The 21487-nt window shown below is 35.5% G+C and overlaps 2 protein-coding genes across 7 annotated transcripts in view; one reads left to right on the top strand and one right to left on the bottom strand.

Annotated features, from left to right (window-relative positions):
- Positions 1-2417, top strand: part of LOC149475022 (uncharacterized) — a 32071-nt gene extending 29654 nt beyond the window's left edge. Inside the window, exons 28-31 of the mRNA XM_089713751.1 lie at positions 701-736; positions 1421-1456; positions 1520-1651; positions 2110-2417. Of these exons, the coding sequence (XP_089569877.1) occupies positions 701-736; positions 1421-1456; positions 1520-1651; positions 2110-2258 (353 nt within the window). The 3' untranslated portion in view covers positions 2259-2417. The remainder of the gene's footprint in view (positions 1-700; positions 737-1420; positions 1457-1519; positions 1652-2109) is intronic.
- A 913-nt stretch (positions 2418-3330) lies between these two features.
- Positions 3331-21487, bottom strand: part of LOC149475021 (endoribonuclease Dcr-1-like) — a 60460-nt gene continuing 42303 nt past the window's right edge. For 5 of the 6 annotated variants that reach the window (XM_089713800.1, XM_089713802.1, XM_089713803.1 and 2 more), the window contains 16 exons: positions 20933-21029; positions 19832-19917; positions 18668-18834; positions 17014-17802; positions 16178-16330; positions 15305-15442; positions 14707-14803; positions 13784-13959; positions 13105-13272; positions 12450-12537; positions 11400-11543; positions 10155-10284; positions 8903-8993; positions 8524-8632; positions 4976-5108; positions 3331-4418 (listed from right to left, as the gene is read on the bottom strand). In XM_089713800.1, the coding sequence (XP_089569926.1) occupies positions 4262-4418; positions 4976-5108; positions 8524-8632; positions 8903-8993; positions 10155-10284; positions 11400-11543; positions 12450-12537; positions 13105-13272; positions 13784-13959; positions 14707-14803; positions 15305-15442; positions 16178-16330; positions 17014-17802; positions 18668-18834; positions 19832-19917; positions 20933-21029 (2723 nt within the window). In that variant the 3' untranslated portion in view covers positions 3331-4261. The remainder of the gene's footprint in view (positions 4419-4975; positions 5109-8523; positions 8633-8902; positions 8994-10154; positions 10285-11399; positions 11544-12449; positions 12538-13104; positions 13273-13783; positions 13960-14706; positions 14804-15304; positions 15443-16177; positions 16331-17013; positions 17803-18667; positions 18835-19831; positions 19918-20932; positions 21030-21487) is intronic. The other variant, XM_089713801.1, reaches the window with a different exon arrangement.

The raw sequence follows: 21487 nt of genomic DNA, 5'->3' as shown, positions 1-21487 counted from the left end.
AGTGGACCTAACGGCTCTACACCTAGCTCACAAGGAAATGAACCTAACGGCTCTACACCCAGCTCACAAGGAAATGGACAAAATGGACCTAGTGGACCTAACGGTTCTACATCTAGCTCACAAGGAAATGGACCAAATGGACCTAGTGGACCTAACGGCTCTGCACCAAGCTCACAAGGAAATGGACCAAATGGACCTAGTGGACCTAGTGGACCTAACGGTTCTACACCCAGCTCACAAGGAAATGGACCAAATGGACCTAGTGGACCTAACGGTTCTACACCTAGCTCACAAGGAAATGGACCAAATGGACCTAGTGGACCTAGTGGACCTAACGGTTCTACACCTAGCTCACAAGGAAATGGACCAAATGGACCTAGTGGACCTAACGGCTCTGCACCTAGCTCACAAGGAAATGGACCTAACGGCTCTACACCCAGCTCACAAGGAAATGGACCAAATGGACCAAATGGTCCTAGTGGACCTAACGGTTCTACACCTAGCTCACAAGGAAATGGACCAAATGGACCTAGTGGACCTAGTGGACCTAACGGTTCTACACCTAGCTCACAAGGAAATGGACCTAACGGTTCTACACCTAGCTCACAAGGAAATGGACCAAATGGACCTAGTGGACCTAGTGGACCTAGCGGTTCTACACCCAGCTCACAAGGAAATGGACCAAATGGACCTAGTGGACCTGACGGCTCTACACCTAGCTCACAAGGAAATGAACCTAACGGCTCTACACCCAGCTCACAAGGAAATGGACCAAATGGACCTAGTGGACCTAACGGTTCTACACCTAGCTCACAAGGAAATGGACCAAATGGACCTAGTGGACCTAACGGCTCTGCACCTAGCTCACAAGGAAATGGACCAAATGGACCTAGTGGACCTAACGGTTCTACACCCAGCTCACAAGGAAATGGACCAAATGGACCTAGTGGACCTAACGGTTCTACACCTAGCTCACAAGGAAATGGACCAAATGGACCTAGTGGACCTAGTGGACCTAACGGTTCTACACCTAGCTCACAAGGAAATGGACCAAATGGACCTAGTGGACCTAACGGTTCTGCACCTAGCTCACAAGGAAATGGACCTAACGGCTCTACACCCAGCTCACAAGGAAATGGACCAAATGGACCAAATGGTCCTAGTGGACCTAACGGTTCTACACCTAGCTCACAAGGAAATGGACCAAATGGACCTAGTGGACCTAGTGGACCTAACGGTTCTACACCTAGCTCACAAGGAAATGGACCTAACGGTTCTACACCTAGCTCCCAAGGAAATGGACCAAATGGACCTAGTGGACCTAGTGGACCTAGCGGTTCTACACCCAGCTCACAAGGAAATGGACCTAACGGCTCTACACCCAGCTCACAAGGAAATGGACCAAATGGTCCTAGTGGACCTAACGGTTCTACACCTAGCCCACAAGGAAATGGACCTAACGGCTCTACACCCAGCTCACAAGGAAATGGACCAAATGGACCAAATGGTCCTAGTGGACCTAACGGTTCTACACCTAGCCCACAAGGAAATGGACCAAATGGACCTAAGCCAGGCCAATTGTGTGGAAGCAAGCCTGGCAGTCCCGCCTCTGGCAACCAGCCTAATGGGCCTGGCACTGACATCGATTTGGGTAAGGAAATATTTATTTTGTTAGTTAACAAGTTAACAACTAGTTTTCCGCCCGCGGCTTCGCCCGCTTTGTCTAAAACCTAATAAATTATATACTAAAACCTTCCTCTTGAGTCACTATATCTATTATAATAACCGCATCAAAATCGGTTGCGTAGTTTTAAAGATTTAAGCATACATAGGGATATAGGGACAGAGAAATCAACTTTGTCTCTCTCATAAAGACATGCAATTTATTTCCTGTACATAATATTGTAGTTGATAATTGATATATTTAAACAGAAAAAGGTTTTCATACTTTACTTTCTAAATTTTATCCAAATAATGTCGAACTACATTGATGATTTTATAGATTTCATAACTTCTATATTTTTTCTGTTTGTGTCAAAATGGAGAACGAAGAAAGCACACAAAATGTTTATTTCTAATTTAATTAACATAATCTTTTACATTTTTTAGACCTGCAAGCGCTTCAAACTGTTGTGGACCTTCAATTCGTGATTCTACCCCGTGGACCAAGAAATACTAAGAATTGTTACTGTACTTGCGACAGTCCAAGAGCGCCAAAATTGATCAGAATGAAAGATTTACCCGCGGGAAATAACTAGATAAATATTACATTTATATAACTAACTGTTTTTAACTGTTTAATTTTTATCAATGAAATTTGTGTTTATCATAATATTTTATATCGTACACGATTTGTATAATGATTTGTGTGTTTTGTAAAACTATAATTTCATAATATATGTTTGTCATTGCAAGAACTTATTCTTTTATTTCTGACTAACCACTCGTCCTTTAAATTTTAATAACCTGCATAGTTATAAAACAAAAATCAAAATAGGTACACCCTATGTCATTCATGATTCGACCGACACATTGACGTAACTTTTTCAAAAATTCAAATTCAAATTGCCTTTATTTGCTGAATGTAGAACTTAGGTACAACGCTGAGGTACAAATTTTATAGGTTCTTAGACATTCTGCTCGTAGTTGAGCGTGCAAATATATTTTAAATTATAAATTACATTATACAATATTACGTCACACAACACTAGATCTCAATAGGTACATTACAAAATTATAGTAATAAAATGATTATAAATAAATATGTCAAATAGGATGTCAATTAATTTAAAATTATTATTTTTTTATTTAAGAAGTCACTAATATTATAGTACCTATTGCTTTGTAAGTAGCCAAGCTTTGATAGCGAAATCAATCAGAAATACTGTCAACTCTGCATTTTCATTTCGAAGTTATAAAAATATAACATTCTCTTAGTACATAATAAATTTTCGAATATTGTGTCAGCTATCAATATTGTAACGCAGAAATATCCATCTCTTTTATGTTTAAAATAGTACAAAATATGTTTTTTTTTTAAAGAAAAATATGTTAAATTTTCATTTCATTATGTGAAGATTAGATCGGGAATTTCATCATAAATGATTATGATCAAATTTTATGAAGAAAAAATACCTAGTCCTTTATCCGTTTATCTATGATTGTTGTGAAACATAGTTGTGTAATAATTTGAGACTCAATCTAGACACGCATCGGCTAGTTTAGACAATTTCATCAAATATGTTCGATTTCATAATACAAATGAATTAATAGAATTTTGTGAGGATTAATAAAATAAAAAACGAGATAGAAAGTAGCAATTTATTTGAAATAAAACATTTCATACATATGGGCACTATAATAATTTTTTTCACATACATCCATACTAATATTATAAATGCGAAAGTAACTCTGTCTGTCTGTCTGTTACTCAATCACGCCTAAACTACTGAACCAATTTGCATGAAATTTGGTATAGAGATATTTTGATACCCGAGAAAGGACATAGGCTACCTTTTATTGCGAAATATGTACCACGGGCGAAGCCGGGGCGGACCTCTAGTTTAAAATAAACTGGACGTCGCAGTCATATTAGTAGACTTTCCTAAAAAATATTACAATCTACATGATACACTTAAATTAAGTTTACAATTATTATGCTTAAAATTATACAATGAGAAAAATAAAAAAAATATCAAAACGGCATTACAAATATTTTTACACTTCGTCTTTCTTTCTTCACTTTCATTGTTGTAAAATTTTCATATTAATTAATTTTACGCGTTAAATGTAAACTGCATAATTTACAGATACAGAAGATATTATAGATTCATATATTCATACAGAGCAGTGAGCATGACGATGAGCACGACGAGTGGCATGACGAGTCACGTGGCCACACTATGCCTCTGCCTATTTTCCTCGTTATTTCCCATACCACTCGTCGAGTGTGTGGCTGGCGTATAAAAACATTGAATTTCGTGCCAATAAAAAAAATACGATTCGATTTGAATTTGTTTTATTTTCCACTATTTTATCATTTCTTAAGAATAAATATCAATGTGTGTGTGTGTGTACAGTAAGTGTGTGAAAGGTACACAACCTTAGTACAATCAAGTTTACGTGTAAAATACATTGAATATCGGGAAAATAATTCGTACAAATATTGTTTTATCGTTTATTATTTCACAATAGTTACAAATACAATTTTAGCCATTATTCTGTACACTGCATTATTCTGTTATTATGCGATTATTCTGTTCTATCTCACTCGGCACCCCCGTAAATGCCGTAGGGCACATCTAGCGGCTGTACCCTTAGCGATGCGGTAGTTCCGACCGACCCCCTTGAAAGTGCCCCGACCGAACACTTCAACACAGACACGCACACGACGACCGTCTGCTAGACGTTCCGGTTTTCTGTAAAATTAAAAATTGTTATAATTTTAAAAGTATTTTGAAGTGAAACATCTTTAGTCGCATTGAGAGTAAAATTTCAAGGTCGCGTCATGGCAATACCGTCACGTCATGGAGTAAGGCGACGATTTTGGCATCTTTGAATCTTGCCAAAGAAGTTTCACTTCTGGCACGTGTGTTCGGCTCTTTATTTGAACTTAGTATTTTGATGAAATAATAGCTTAATAGTTTAGTAATATCAGCTGTATTGTACAAACGAGATATAGAATACATTAAAATTATAAATTACACGCAAATATATTATATCAAAAATTTTTCGAAATTCGGCTTAAAATATTGAACATTTGTAATTAGATAAAAATAAGTATTTTGCGTGTATGTCTGTATAATATGTATGTCTGCCTGTCTGAGGCGACCTTGGTGCGAAACACTGAACACTTGTTGCTCTGTGTGTTTGTGTGTCTGTCTGTAAATCTCACCCGCCCCAACGTGTGTCGCTCTGTGTGTGTGTGTGTCGGTCTGTCTATATGTATGTTTGTGTGTCTGTGTGCACATCTCACCCGAACTTGGCCGTGTCCGGTTCGGCCTCGAGCAGTTCTCTGACGGGCGACTTGGGCGCGGCCGCACTGAATGCGTCCAACTCTGCTACCATGAGACGGGCGTATGAACGCCATACTGCGCCGAGCGACATACCTGTAGGATCAAAATAAATGATATAAAAACATGTAAACTCTAAATTTAGAACTTAAAGATTTTTAACGGATTTTAAACGCGATTTATTCATTACTAGCTGCTCCGCGCGGTTTCACCCCCGTGGCTCCACCCCTGTTGGTCGTAGCGTGAAGATATATAGCCTATAACCTTCCTCGATAAATGGGCTATCTAACACTTAAAGAATTTTTCAAATCGGACCAGTAGTTCCCGAGATTAGCGCGTTCAAACAAACAAACAAACAAACTCTTCAGCTTTATAATATTAGTATAGATATTATTTAATATTTTCCTGGCTTTTCGCACACTTTGCCAACTATAAATTGTCAGAAATAGATCAAATTTAAATGGACCATACGGAAGGCATCAGTTTTAAAATAAAAAAGAGAATTATTAAAATTATTAAAATTGCGATTATACAAAACATCGTCACAAAATCTTCAAACATCGGATGTAAAATAAATTTAGTTCAATATAAACACGCTTAAACTCATGAAATTATTGTATTGACATCGATAAAAATAAGTATTTTGCGTGTATGTCTGTATAATATGTATGTCTGCCTGTCTGAGGCGACCTTGGTGCGAAACACTGAACACTTGTTGCTCTGTGTGTTTGTGTGTCTGTCTGTAAATCTCACCCGCCCCAACGTGTGTCGCTCTGTGTGTGTGTGTGTGTCGGTCTGTCTGTATGTATGTTTGTGTGTCTGTGTGCACATCTCACCCGAACTTGCAAAAAACGGCAAAAAATAAAAACAAAGCTTTATGGCAAATGATATCTAATAATATTAATGACGAAACCAATATTACAGAAATTGAAGAGATTGTAGTTAATAATAAGATATACGACTCAATGAATGAAATTTGCGAACAGTTTAATAATTTTTTTATTGACATCACAAATCAAACAAAATTTAATTTTGATGTAAATGCCATAAAAAAGACTTTGACTACAGAAAGTTGCAATACTATTTTCTTAACACCTACAAACAGTAACGAAATTTGTAAAATAATAAAATCACTTAATAACACTAATTCAGTAGGAACAGATGGAATAAGTACAAAAATATTAAAATCATGCAGTGACCATATTTGCGAACCGTTGTCTTTTCTTGTAAATTTATCGATGGAACAGGGAACTTTTCCACAAGCACTGAAAACATCAGTGATAAAACCATTATTTAAAAAAGACGATCCGAAAGATATTAAGAATTACAGACCGATAGCGTTAATACCAGTGATATCTAAAATATTTGAAAAAGTAATCTTAGAAAGAATTAGAAATTATATTGATAGAAACAAGATCTTATGTAAAGAACAGTTTGGATTTAGGAAAAATAGTTCCACTTCATTAGCATGCTTTGATATGGTGAAAGAAATAATTCAAGCCTTCATCGAAAAAAAACCCGTAAGCGCTATATTTCTAGATATGAGCAAGGCATTTGATTTTGTAGACCATGAATTACTCTTGCTTAAGTTAGATAAATATGGTATAAGAGGAATTGCCAAAGAATGGATTGCTAGTTATTTAAAGGATAGAGATCAGTTTGTGGAAATACAACAAATAGTAAATCAATCAAGAAACGTATATAGATCAGTAAAAAAAACTAATAGATCAGGTGTACCACAAGGAAGTGTGCTCGGCCCGTTTTTATTTCTCTTGTATATTAATGACCTACCGAAATCAGTGAAACACAAATCAGTTTTATTCGCAGACGACACTACCCTAATTGTTAAATGTACTGAAAAGGAAACGTACGAGAGAGATATAAATGAAGCAGTTAAAAATATTGTAAAATGGTTAGAAGACAACAATCTTAAAATTAACTTATTAAAAACAAAAATAATTCAATTTTATACAAAGAATTGCTCCAAAATAAACCTAAATATAAAGTGTGATAACCAAGTAATAGAACAAGTAGATCATCATAAATTCTTGGGTGTTTTGTTGGATGAAGGTCTAAAATGGAACAAACATATTGATTACGTTTGTGACAGAATTAATCGTTTCGTTTACGTATTACGGCGTTTAAGAGATACTGTTTCTATGAATGCAGCAATAAATGCTTATCATGCCTACGTTTCCTCTGTACTTTCGTATGGAATCATTCTTTGGGGACAATCTTGTGATGTGCGGAAAGTATTTGTCTCACAAAAAAAATGTATCAGAGCTCTGTGCGGTTTGAACCAAAGAGACAGTTGTAGACCTCTGTTTAGTAAATTACGGATCCTTACTTTAACTTGCATGTACATAAGAGAAGTATGTTTATTTGTAAAATATCACCCGGAATACTTTAAGAAGAAAGGAGAAGTAAATTCGCATATGTTGACAAGATACCAAAACAAATTACATTTCCCAACGTGTAGAATTAACAAAGCTAAAAACAGTGTAATATTTATGGCTATTAAAATATATAATAAAATACCGGACAATTTCAAGGAACTACCAGTAAATTTTTTCAAAAATAAACTGACGAACTGGTTGATGGTGAAACAATTTTATGACATTGAAGAATTTATGACTTTTAAGTAGTGTAAACTGAATTGTGTGTGATAAGTGTGTGATATAATCGTGTTAATCGTAGTGCATTCGCGTAATTGTGAAAATTGAATTGTGTGTACATTTAAATAATAATTAGACTAATCAACTTTCTTTTTCAATATTTGCACACCCAATCAATGGGTAGAATGTATTAGCCACATAATATTGTAATTAAAAACATCTATAATTTGTAACTACATTCTTGCAAATAAATATAATTTGAATTTGAATTTGAATTTGAATTTGATTTATGATAAAGTGTACAAAGTTTGAATTAAATCTGTCTGTTTAAAGTTGGTCAAAATCGACTCTAAAGCAGTCGGTTACATACATATTACATACTAATATAAGTTCGTTAACTTTTTTAAAACAATAAATGAAAATAATATCTTAATATACATATAAATCTCGTGTCATAATGTTTGTCCTCAATGGACTCCTAAACCACTTAACCGATTATAATAAAATTCGCACACCATGTGCAGTTCGATCCAACTTGAGAGATAGGATAGTTTAAACATGTAGGTACCACGGGCGAAGCCGGGGCGGACCACTAGTACTAATATAAGCTCGTTAACTTTTTTGAAGCGATGAATGAAATAATAAACAATGCATTGTTTTACTTTAAAAAAAATTGGTGGTCTGTAAAGTCAGTTTACTGACGATAGTTGAACGTGACAACGTCCGATTGTGCTTCTTTGTCGCTCGTTCCGCGCTCTCGCTTGCACTTCAAGCCTTACATGGAACGCCTCAGAGCGAGGTAACGCCGCATGAGTCATGTTTTTTCGTGCGTGCAGCCGGCTCTATCGAATTATAAGACGTTGTCACGTCAAAACTAATAATAAAAAAAACCTTACCAGAATCCAAGAATATGGCTCCAGCAACCGATTCAAAGAGATCGCCGAGCGCTTTTGGCACCTCCACATCTTCCGCTTGCTCCATTTCATCTTCTTGTATTAAATAGTGCTACAGAAATAAATAATATTTTGTATAGATACAACTAACCTAAACTAAAATTTAAATATTTATTGTAACTAAAACAGAATAACTTATACATATTTAAGCCTAGCTGTTCCCCGCAGTTTCACCCGCATTGCTCATCCGCATGGCTATCCAACACCGAAAGTATTTTTCAAATCGGACCAGTAGTTCTTGAGATTAGCGCGTTCAAACAAACAAACTGTTCAGCTTTATAATGTTAGTATAGTATAGATATTTAAAAAAATTATCACTTACCTCTTCACTAATAGAATGACCATTCTCCTCTTGTATTTTCACGTATTTAGTCAACACTTCATTTAGGCCGGGCGACATGTGACGGAAGTATCTAAAAAATTTGTCAATATTTACATATGGAAATTAGGTACTGAAAATACAAATTTGATTTTAATTAATATGTTTATAGTCGAGCCAATTTAATAGGCAACATTTGACGTCTATCAATTTTATCTTCACAGGGTGGGAACCTGCTTAAAAACATCGATTAAAGTGAATTAATCGATACGGACTTGAAACATTTGTCAATCGAACTTGAAACACATGTCAATAATTTATGATGATTTTTATTCCCAAAGTAATCAATGCATTCGATTCTAGATGTCAGATTTCAATTTTTAAAATTGTAGCGACGTCAGTTCTTTAAATCAGAAATTGTTTATGTTTAGAATGGTTTATCAGTAAAATCAAATCTTAAAATTACTTGTATCGGTCATTATCATTATAAATATGTAATCGTAATTGAAAAAAGTTAAGCAAATGTGCAGTTCTAACTAAACGAAATATCATATTATTCTATGTCGTCGTTACTAGGTTACGTTGTTGAAATATGTTGAACTGTCAAATGTTGCCTATTAAAATGGCTCTACTATAAATGTAATTTTGAGTGGATTTTATTAGTATCGACAAAAAATAAAATAACTGTCTGTTTTTGCATGCTAAGGACCTGAAAGCCATGTTAGTTATGTGCTTTTGTGTTCGTGTTGGTATATCGATGTCTGTGTCTGTGTATATCTTTTGTGTCGATGTTTATTTGTGTATTTATGTGTGCATGTGTGTGTGTTTGTGAATGTATCTATGTTATTGTGTTTCTGTGAATCTTTGTATATCTATCTGTATGTCTGTATATTGAAGAATGTCTTTCTGTTTGTGTAGCTAGTTGTATGTGTTGTGTATGTATGTCTGTGTGTATATCTGTATATTGAAGAATGTCTTTCTGTTTGGGTACCTAGTTATATGTGTTGTGTATGTATGTCTGTGTGTATATCTGTATATTGAAGAATGTCTTTCTGTTTGTGTACCTATTTGTATGCGTTGTGTATGTATGTCTGTGTGTATATCTGTATATTGAAGGATGTCTTTCTGTTTGGGTACCTAGTTATATGTGTTGTGTATGTATGTCTGTGTGTATATCTGTATATTGAAGAATGTCTTTCTGTTCGTGTACCTAGTTGTATGTGTTGTGTGTGTATGTCCGTGTGTATATACATACTTGTGGAAGCCGTGTCTCGCGGCGAGCGTCGCGAATATCGTGTTGTTGACGAGCGCCGAGCGCAGGTCGGTGAGTGCGCCCGGCGAGTGGCGCCGAGCGTCCTCGTATAGGTGACGCGTTATCAGATAGTCTGGTGGCGACAAGTATTTATTTACTAGCGGTCCGCCCCGGCTTCGCCCGTGGTACATATTTCGCAATAAAAGGTATATAGCATATGTTCTTGCTCAGGGTCTAAAGATTATCTGTGCCAAATTTCATCAAAATCGGTCCAGTAGTTTATGCGTGAAAACCATACATACATACATACAAACCTTTCCTCTTTATAATATTAGTATAGATTTATGTTGTGTTGGTGACGCGTCATATGATATGTTTGGGCCGGTTGCAGAGCTTCACCGACCGTCAGTGCGTACCATCGGTCCTGACGATACGCATTGACCGACCGTCAATGCGTATCAGTTTGTATCATTCAGTGCTCTGCGTACCAGTCAACTGACCAGCCCCCCTAGTCAAGTGGCTTTCTGTTAGCGTAGCGTTCAATAGAATAGACTACGAATGTATGAGATTGACGTAGGCTGTAGATAAACGTATCTACAGCCCCCCTATGCAAGTGGCTTTCTGTTAGCGTAGCGTTCAATAGAATAGACTACGAATGTATGAGATTGACGTAGGCTGTAGATAAACGTATCTACAGCCCCCCTATGCAAGTGGCTTTCTGTTAGCGTAGCGTTCAATAGAATAGACTACGAATGTATGAGATTGACGTAAGCTGTAGATAAACGTATCAACAGCTTACGTCAATCTCATACATTCGTAGTCTATTCTATTGAACGCTACGCTAACAGAAAGCCACTTGCATAGGGGGGCAGGTTACGTCAATCTCATACATTCGTAGTCTATTCTATTGAACGCTACGCTAACAGAAAGCCACTTGACTAGGGGGGCATACCTGGTATCGATATTCATGTTCACAACGACGATACACGCATGCGCGTAGTCAGTGCACCGGTCGGTACAGCACTGAACGCGTTCATTTGTATACATATACGAAAAGCTTTGATCAGCATATTGCATATGTGTCCCTACATACGGTATGTTAGTTTAGTGCCACGTTGAAAATGGTTAGACCTTTATTGGAATATCAATCAATCTATATAATATCTATCAATAGATCGATTAAATGTCTTTATTATTCGTTTAAGCGCATAATTATAACAATTCCAATAAAATTATAACGTAACTTACCCAAAATAGCATCACCCAGGAACTCCAATCTTTGGTAACAGTCGGTCAGTCTATTTTTCTGATGCGACGCGTGTGTTAGCGCTTGTAGTAACAGAGACCTATCTCTGAACCTGTACTGTAGTGTCTTCTCTAGTTCTTCGTAACCTAGACATTAAAATAAATTATATTTGAATTAAATCGAGTATTACACATTTAGAAATTGACGATTTCAACGGATTTTTAATGCGATTTAATCATCCTATCCTACTAATCCTACTAATATTATAAATGCAAAAGTTTGTGAGGATGGATGTATGTATGTTTGTTACACTTTCACGCCAATACTACTGAACCGATTACAATGAAATTTACCACACATATAGAGGGTAAATTAGATTATCACATAGGAAGGTTTTATCCCGGAAATCTCACGGGAACGGGAACTATGTGGGTTTTTCTTTGAAAACGCGGGAGAAGCCGCGGGCGGAAAGCTAGTTATATTATAATCCCGACGTTTCACGACGACGCTCACTTTGTAGCGAGCGTGGTCACAGGGGGATATGAAACGGAGAAACATCGGGATAATAATTATTATAATGAATAAATCGCGTTTAAAATCCGTTAAAATCTATAATTTTTAAATATTAAAAGTTATTTTTTTACCCTTTGATGATAGAAACAACTTAACACACAATCCTACCCAAAAAATTACATAAAACTGCCTTCAAATGTGTTTGTCAAAATTCAAGTGAAAAGACAGATTCTATATCCGTATGTATTATTTTTTTCTCTTTTATGTTATGTACGTATGTGCCGAGCACACGTGTCTGAAGTGAAACTTCTTTGGCAAGACTCAAAGATACCAAAAACGTCGCCTTACCCGATGACGTGACGGTATTGCCATGAGGCGACCTTGAAATTTTACTCTCAACGCGTCTAAAAAAGATTCACTTCAAGGAAAGAAAAGAAAGAGCTTCTGTGTCTGTACGTTACGCCCTTTTTATATATTGATAATGTACAATGCAGAATTTTTTCCATAATTGAACAAAAAATAAATAAACAAATAATTACCAGATAGCATTTGTTCCAACTCCCCTTCCGGATCTTCAATGTATCGAAGAAGGGGGGACGGAGGCGCTTTGAGTTCACCGAAAATTGGCTGAAAACACACAAATATTAATTTTGTAAGAAAAGAAGTGTATTATAGTATTTTTTTATTATTAATGTCACCACTACTTATAAAAGTATAATTAATAGTAATATGAACGTATATTTTTAGTCTTTTTCACCAATCTAAGCACCGTTCTCATAACATCAACTTTTTGTCATACCTAAATATCGTTCTCATTACATATTTTTTTAATACACAGTCTTTCCAACCCTCTAGAAAAGTGCGCACGATTCTTATACACTTAGGTTTATATATTTTGTTTGCCAATTTTTTTAAGATAAATTCAGTACAAAAAAGTACTTTTGTTCAAAAATTTTCGATATTTTTCGGATTTATTTCCGTTGTTTCCCGTTTTGGAACGAAGTTCCTTATCGCGCGTTGTGATAGGGGACTAGACGGATAAAATTCTTACGAAAAGTTGTCACGACACTTTTTGCTAGAGTTGTGCGGCGTGCGCGTGGTTCTCTGTCTGTCTCTCTCTAACTTAACACTTCGTTCCATTCGGATGTCCCTTGACATCGCTCAAGTTTTTTTCCCCTTTTTTCCCCCACCTACCTGAACCCACTTCCCCGCACCATCTCTATACGGCCTCAAACTCCCCACAGGTCGTCCTTTCCAACCCCAATCATCGGGCGGTGGTTGAATATCTGCGCACGATTCATCGTCTGAAGAGCATTCCGAGTCCGTTGAGAGCGGTTCGTACGCGCGCTTTTGCGGTTTCTGCTGTGAAATTATTGGAATATTAGAAATATAATAATTAGGTGCCTGAAAACTAGTAAAAGCACACAAAGACTGATGTATTAAAAATTTTGCATCACGGGAATCACCGACGTTTTAAATTGAATTACATGTTAAAATATGTATGATAATTGATACAATAAAAAGTAATACATGAAATAATTCCGCGCGGGACACACTCAAGTAAATACGCCGAAATAAAATTCAAACACTTTAGGAGAAAATTTTTCAAATTTTTAGTCATATACCATTCTCCTTCTTAAAACGAAACTTTTCATTTAGACACCATTTTTTCCTGCTCCTATACCATTTTTCACACTTTAACATTAAATTCATATAAATAAGAAGCTTATCCTTCATTTTGACTCCAATTTTCCTGTTCCTACACCATTTTTTCACACTTTCCCATTGAAAAATGTCGCTTTTCCATCACTTTTTCCCGATTTTTTTCAAATTTACACCTTCCTACACTATTTTGACCCCATCCTTCCCTTACCTGTTCAACAAGCACAGTTTTCCTCAACACATAAGGGTGGTTCTCGGGCAATGGCACGAGATGGCAAGGCAGAACGCGTATCCCCAGCCAGGACATAAACAGCAGGGCCCCGCGCGGGCCACACTCTAGTAAATAGGCCCCTATTAGGGCTTCCACGCAATCTGCTATCGATTTGTCTGGAAAAATATTGATATTATAGAGCTTTTATTACACACATACATGTGAAGTGATAAAATGTTAGTATACAATCTTAATCTTATCTTAATATCTTAATACTATTATAAAGGCGAAAGTTTGTATGGATGTATGGATGTTTGTTACTCTTTCACGTAAAAACTACTGAACCGATTACAATGAAATTTAGTACACATATAGAGGGTAACTTCGATTAACACATAGGATAGGTTTTATCCCGGAAATCCCACGGGAACGGGAACTATGCGGGTTTTCCTTTGAAAACGCGGGCGAAGCCACGGGCGGAAATCTAGTCTATACTAATATTATAAAGCTGAAAAATTTATTTGTTTGTTTAAACACGCTAATCTCAGGAACTACTGGTTCGATTTGAAAAATTCTAAGTGTTAGATAGCCCATTCATCGAGTAAGGCTATAGGCTATATATCATCACGCTAAGACCAACAGGAGCGGAGCAATGCGGTGAAACCGCGGAGCACAGCTAGTATTAATATATAATGTGATTGTTTAACTGTTTATAAAAAGACGGTTTTGCCAGTATTTAAAACATATAAGTTATAGTTAGTAGAAACTCCTGAAATGCATTCTGTCTTTTATTAATAAAATTTTATTTTTTCAAAATAAAAATTAATAAAATCCAATTTATGGATGTTTTTGTTTGTTTTAACGTTAAATACGTTACGCAGACATAAAAAAGGAATTCATTAATTTATGGCCTAAATAAATACCTGGTATACTGTGCTGTGTAATCAAGTTGTACGGAATGAAACACCCTGTATTGTCGACTGGCATTTTCACGGTCTTCTCCTTGCCTTCTTGATCATCCTGTATAATAAATAAATATATTTCAGGACAATTTTCACACCCAGCACGGTCTGATCCCATACTAAGCTTTCGCTTATTTTATGGAAACCAGATGGCTGATAAACATACATATATAATTTTAAATAAATACTTGTATAGATAATTAACACCCAGACACAGAGCTAACATCTATGTTCATCACACAAATATTTGCCCCGGGTGGGAATCGAACCCACTACCTCTGGCTTGGAAGGCAGGGCTACTACCAACCAAGCCAACCGGTCAGTCAATTAATCAAAAGGAAGAAAGGTTAAAGCAAAATCAAACTTATTAACACTGTATATGAATGAATTAAAGTTGGATTTTCAGAAATACTTCAATGACATAGACAGCAATGAGTGAATGAATGAACGAGTGCATGAATGAGTGGGTAAGTGAATGAGTGAGTGGGTGAATGACTGAGTGAATGAATGAGTGAGTGAATGAATGAGTGAGTGAATGATGAATGAATGAACAACTCACAGTAACGCCGGGCTGCAGTGTGGGCGGCGGTTTGTGGCACGGCGGCAGCCAGTTGTCGTGCGGCTCGAATTTGGACGCTATCATTCGAGCGCCGAGACGCTTGTTCCTACCTAATCGGTAGAGGTTCAGGTTCGATACCTGGAAGATAATTTGAAAAAAAAATCATAGCTTTCAAATGAGTAATTTATAAGGAAATAGATTTCCGCCCGCGGATTCGTTTCCGTTTTCAAAGAAAATGTGGGATTTCCAGGATAAAAAGAAGCCTATGTCTTATTCTGGGTCTTCAGCTACCAACAAAGCAAATTTCATTGTAATCGGTTGAATAGTATTTGCGTGAAAGAGTAACAAACATTCGCATTTATAATATTAGTAGGATAAAAATAATTACTGCAGCGACACCTCGTTTGCGTAATTTAGAGCAAGGTGTCGATACAATCACAAGGCGAGATGTTAAAACTACATATTTCGCCATATTGTGGCAAGTACTGAAGTCGCGGGTTCGAATCTCGCTTAAAGATCGATTTTTTTTAATTATTTGAAATTATTTGAAATTTCACAAATGTTCGTTAATTATTTAGTGTACACGTAAAAATAACAGAGAATGACTGATAATAATATGCATTATTCTTTTTTACGGGAAATAAATGAGATATCTTCTTATATATAAAAATGAATCGCAAAATGTGTTGGTAAGCGCATAACTCGAGAACGGCTGAACCGATTTCGATAATTCTTTTTTTATTATATTCCTTGAAGTACGAGGATGGTTTTATGTAGAGAAAACGTAAACATGTACCACGGGCGAAGCCGGGGCGGACCGCTAGTTATTATTAAAAACAGTCATCATAATATAGGATTCATATATGGGATTACCTGTTTACTCCTCATATGGGATAGTTTCCCCTCATGTACTGCCGGATGGGCACAATACAAATAGGCTGTTATGGCGAATTTCAAAAAACTATCCCCTATAGTTTCCAAACGCTCTAAGTTGATACCGTCGTTCGCGTTTGACATTGTTAACGCCTGAAAATAAAAATGTGAGATTTTTATATTAAAGTAGGTCTTTATCATTGAGATATACATATGGAGACGACACCGTCTACATCACTTATGTTCCGAAGCGAAGTTTTTTTTAATGGTTTTAAAGTGAAACGCATCAAATATGCCTTCGTGTGTGTTACGATATTGCACAAATAATACAAATAATACGGAAAAGTGCAAAGGAATAACTTTCATCGGTAAGCACCTAACTAGATAATAATTTTTAAAACTTAGTTAGAGCAAAAAAATGGCGCACAGATTTTGTTCGTGGTGTCTCCTCCATACGTAGTAATATTATCTCAATGGTCTTTATATGCTTTTTTTAAGGTTAATATGAAGGTTTATGACTGGTTTTATTGGTTGCTGATAATGTATTGGATAGCCTATTTGACATTTTTGAACGTAATATTTCATATTTTATTTGTCATTTCATCAGATAGATAAGGTAATTACTAATTAGAAGCTTAAAATATCTCACTTTCTGAATAAATTTAAAACATTCGAATCTGTAAAATTAAAAATAAATTTAATCATGTTTCGCAAAAAACATCAAAATCTGTTCAACGTTTTTTACGTTTCATCAAATATATAGAATTATCACCAAAACACAACAAATCTCGATTTAAACCCGTCAAAAATCTTCAAACTACAAAAATCACTCTTACCTGCAATATAACACTAGGACTAGGCCCCGGGTGTCCCTCCAAATTGGGCTGATAATCGAAATCGAACTCTTTACCATTCTGACCTTTATCATCCAAGTAATAAGGTCTAAATTCCTTTTTACCCCATTCGCTTGCGATCTTTTCATATTTATCCTTATTGTCAAAACCTACATTCACAATTTTCTCGTTAACATAATTAGGGGCATCTATATCTATGTCCTTCATGGAAAAACAATTTAATTTTTTAATGTCTTCATGTTTTAGCGTATTTTTTAAGTCGGTTAGTAATTTCCTTTTATTTTGTTCTATCGATTCCAATGTGATTTGTCCGTTGTGTAGTTGTACTCCATTTAAATATGGGTATAATTGGACTAATTTGTTTTCTGTATTCATCGATTCCATATTTTCTAAATTTATTGTTTTATCTTCAAGAAGACTGTCATTTTTATTAATATTACTATATAAAATTTCATTATTGTATATATTGTCTTTAGATAGAGGAGTTCTAGAATCTATTTCTTTTATAGTTTTTTCATCATTGTCTGTTACATTTTTGAACGAAACACTTATTAAATCGCTAACTGTCTCTCTGCGTTCGGAAACATTCGATTCTTTTATATTTTCTTGTTTATCATTATTTTCTCTATTAATAATAATATTTATTTGTTTGTCCGTTTCTCTGACTTCTGGTAACAAATCAAGAATTGGTTTATCTTTAGTTATTAAATGTCCATTTTCAATTATTTCTTTTTTATGTAATTCCACGGATTTTCTGAATTTCTCGACGTGCTGAAAAAATGTTTTTTTAAATAAATTACATGTTAACAGATATTTAAACAAAATTGGAACGTAAAAGTTTGAATCATCTATACGTACGGCCTTACTAATAAAAAGTTAAACAATGGATACATTTCAACCATTATCTACCATAGCTGTCCTGCTCTTGCTCACATGAAACGTCAATCATAAAAACAAGACAGGTTATTGCAATAACTAATCCATTGCATAGCGAATGGGTAACATTTTATTAATAAGACCGTAATATTATAAAGCTGAAGTTTATTTGTTTGAACGCGCTAATCTCACGAACTACTGGTCTGATTTGAAAAATTCTTTAGATGTTAGATAGCCCATTTATCGAGGAAGGCTATAGGCAATATATCATCACGCTAAGACCAACAAGGGAGGAGCAATACGGGTGAAACCACGGGGCACAGCTAGTTATTTATATCAGGGAACTTGCTTCTTATCTCTTTCTTGTTGAAGTGAAAACTTCTTTAGCGGCGTTGAGCACTTTTTCTGTAATGGGTATAAAATCTTAAACTCGCGTCATTACACGTGACCTGATTGAAAAAGCGTAAGACGGATACCATTCCAAAATATCAAACATGCTCAACGTTAATAATCAAGTTTTCACTTCTGCCGGCACTCCCCCAGTGCAACCCGTCTTTTTTGAAGTGAAACTTCTTTATCGGCGTTGGACAAAAATTTAGTGTAACATTTTTGCGTTACGCTGTACGCGTGACATTTTTGCGTTACACCATACTCGTGACATTTTTAAGGTCATAAAGAAGTTTCAAGTTTCACTTCTTACGTGTGTACTCTAGTACACGCATACATTTTTTTTATGTGTACGTCCATCATCCCTACTCACCTCGACGGTAGCCTTGCCCCCTCTAAGCAATCTCTTACACTCAAGTAGATCTCTCGCAGCATCTTCCGTATCCGGTTTGGGCGCGGGTGCGACCGGACGTTTCCGTTCAACGTCTACCGCTTCCGCTTCGTGTGCCGTTTTGTACTCTATGCGTACTCCCATGGCTGCTAAAGAGGGGAAAAATAATAATTATGGTTAAAAATAAATAAGGTAGAGTTAAAAAAAAAGACGTGTGACACTCGGGGACTGCCGCGGTAAAGCTATTGCATGCTATGCCTTCAAGCCACTCCTCCGTGCCCGTCGGAGTGGGGAGCGTGAGGTTTTTTCGTTACGGAATTTCTCGATTCGGTCCCCGCGCTCAACGCCCGCGATAGAAGCTATGCAATAGCTTAAAAAAAAACAACTAAAAAAACCGCTTAAACTCATGAAATTATTGAATTGTCACCGATCCTTGATATTGTACAAAGTTTGAATTAAATCTGTCCGTTAAAAGTGCGTCAAATTTCGATTTCGAATCGAGGAATAAAAGCGTGTTTTAAACTAAAATACTCAAGAGTTTTATGATAGATAAATTACATCACGAGGCGGGATTCGAACCCACGTTTGCGATCTTTTATTTTAAAGTTTACTCATGTTAGTTCAACGTCCACGATTTCCGCTTCGTGTGCCGTTTTGTACTCTATGCGTACTCCCATGGCTGCTAAAGAAGGAAAGAAGGATTTTTAACATTTTAGGACGTTTCTAATTCAAATATTGTGTAGTTGAATTAATATGTTGCCGATAACGCATTCGAAATAACACAAGTTTTACCATAAACTTTTGAATTTAATCAACTCCGTAACTTTGACATGTTACGAACTTACGAAGTTGCTGTTTCATTAATAATCACTTACTACATTAATGATACAAACGATTTATTTGCCGCAGATACTATTTGAAAATTCAAACTCAAAAGTCAAATTTAAAAAAGCAATTTTTATATATATTTTTTTTTATTTAAAAGAAATGTCTTGCCTGCCTCAATTATTTATGTACATATTAACAATTGTACTTCATTTAGAAGCGCTTCAAAATCTTCATATTACCTAACAAATATTTGCTCTCTATTACAATTTACTGAGATTATCTTTTTTCACAAATACTTAAATATAAAAATAAACATACCATTAGTGTTTTTACTACTGCAGAATCCCTCCGAATCATCGTCACTACCTTCAGAATTGAGGTCTGAATCGTCCGTGTCGAAATCACTGGAAAAAGAAAGTTTTTTTTTTTACCTAAAATAATGAACCTAACTAGGGATTCATTATTGAAAATTACGATCTAGCCTTTTACTATAGGCTAATGAGTAATATAACGAAAGAAAGGAAAAAGAAAGTGAAATAAAATAATAATTGAACTGTTTGGACATCATGTTGTACTTATAAAATTATAAAGAATAGAAAAAATTCGATCACTCAGCGGGACTCGAACCCGCATCCTTTCGCGCATCCGGGGCGGATGCCTGACCAACTCGGCCACTCGTGACACGCCAGAGCGATCGAATTTTTTCTATCTATACTAATATTATAAAGCTGAAGAGTTTGTTTGTTTAAACGCGCTAATCTCGGGAACTACTGGTCCAATTTGTAAAATTCTTTCGGTGTTAGATAGCCCATTTATCGAGGAAGGCTATAGGATATATATCATCACGCTAAGACCAACAGGAGCGGAGCAACGTGGATAAAACCGCGGGGCACAGCTAGTTCTTTATAAATTAATATTTATAAAGCATTTGAATGCCATAAAACTAAAAATATCAAATTCATCATGCACTTTTCTATACTTATCTCAAAATAAAAGGGCCGTTTTCACATTTGCCTTGGCGACGTAATTATAGTACCTAATGTTAACCATATGACTCGATACTCACGATAAAGTGACTCAAGTTTGCGTGAAATTTGATCGATTTAAACTTGTATTGTAAATTGGACTGCATTAAAGTTCTGATTAGGAAATTAAGATTAAACTTTGATTTTTGGAAATAAAAATGTTTCGAAAAGTAAATTTTCTTTTATTTAATGTATTTTATACAATATTCTTCAGATGATGAGACAAAACCTACTACACCTTATTACTTATAACATTATTACTATACAGTCTGTAAAATTTCAATTTCAAGATGGCCGACAACACAAAATTGTATCGATATTTCGATTATTTAAATCTTATTTTTTGCATTATGTGGGTGTTTTTTTTTTAATTTTAATATTACAATAAACTCACCTAGACATATAAGAGCAATCGCTGTCCGCCATTGAAAAAGTTCTTCCCGCGTTAAAATTCTTCGGCTTTGGTATCGGCTCCGACCAGTTTACGCCACCTTGTGGTGAAATGTAGTAAAATTATAAAATTACGTAGTTTTTTTTATGATTTTATACGAGTTTTTTCATTAATAATTAAGGAAGAAAGCAAGAAAAAGATTATTTTACTTTATCACATTAAAAAAAAGCAAATTTTATACTTTATAAAATTAAAAAACAGCGTGTGTCAGAAGTGAAACTTCTTTCGCAAGATTTAAAAGATAGCTAAATCGTCGCTTACTCCATGACGTGACGGCATTGCCATGACGCGACCTTAAAATTTTACTCTCAACTAAAGAAGTTTCACTTAAAAAACACATTAAAAACCTCAAAATCCTTAATTTTTTTTGGTAAAACGACTCATGAAAAAAAAACAAATGTGTGCGTGTACTAGTGTACACACGTAAGAAGTGAAACTTCTTTATGACCTTATTTTTCAAAAAATAATTAACTATATGCAACTTTACAGAAATACGTC

Source organism: Colias philodice, chromosome 31 (assembly GCF_061535455.1).
Source record: "Colias philodice isolate Cphi_HAF_F1 chromosome 31, ilColPhil1 Martin Lab GWU primary, whole genome shotgun sequence".
In the NCBI taxonomy this organism is placed as follows: Eukaryota; Metazoa; Arthropoda; class Insecta; order Lepidoptera; family Pieridae; genus Colias; species Colias philodice.
This window is presented reverse-complemented; position numbering and strand designations above follow the sequence as displayed.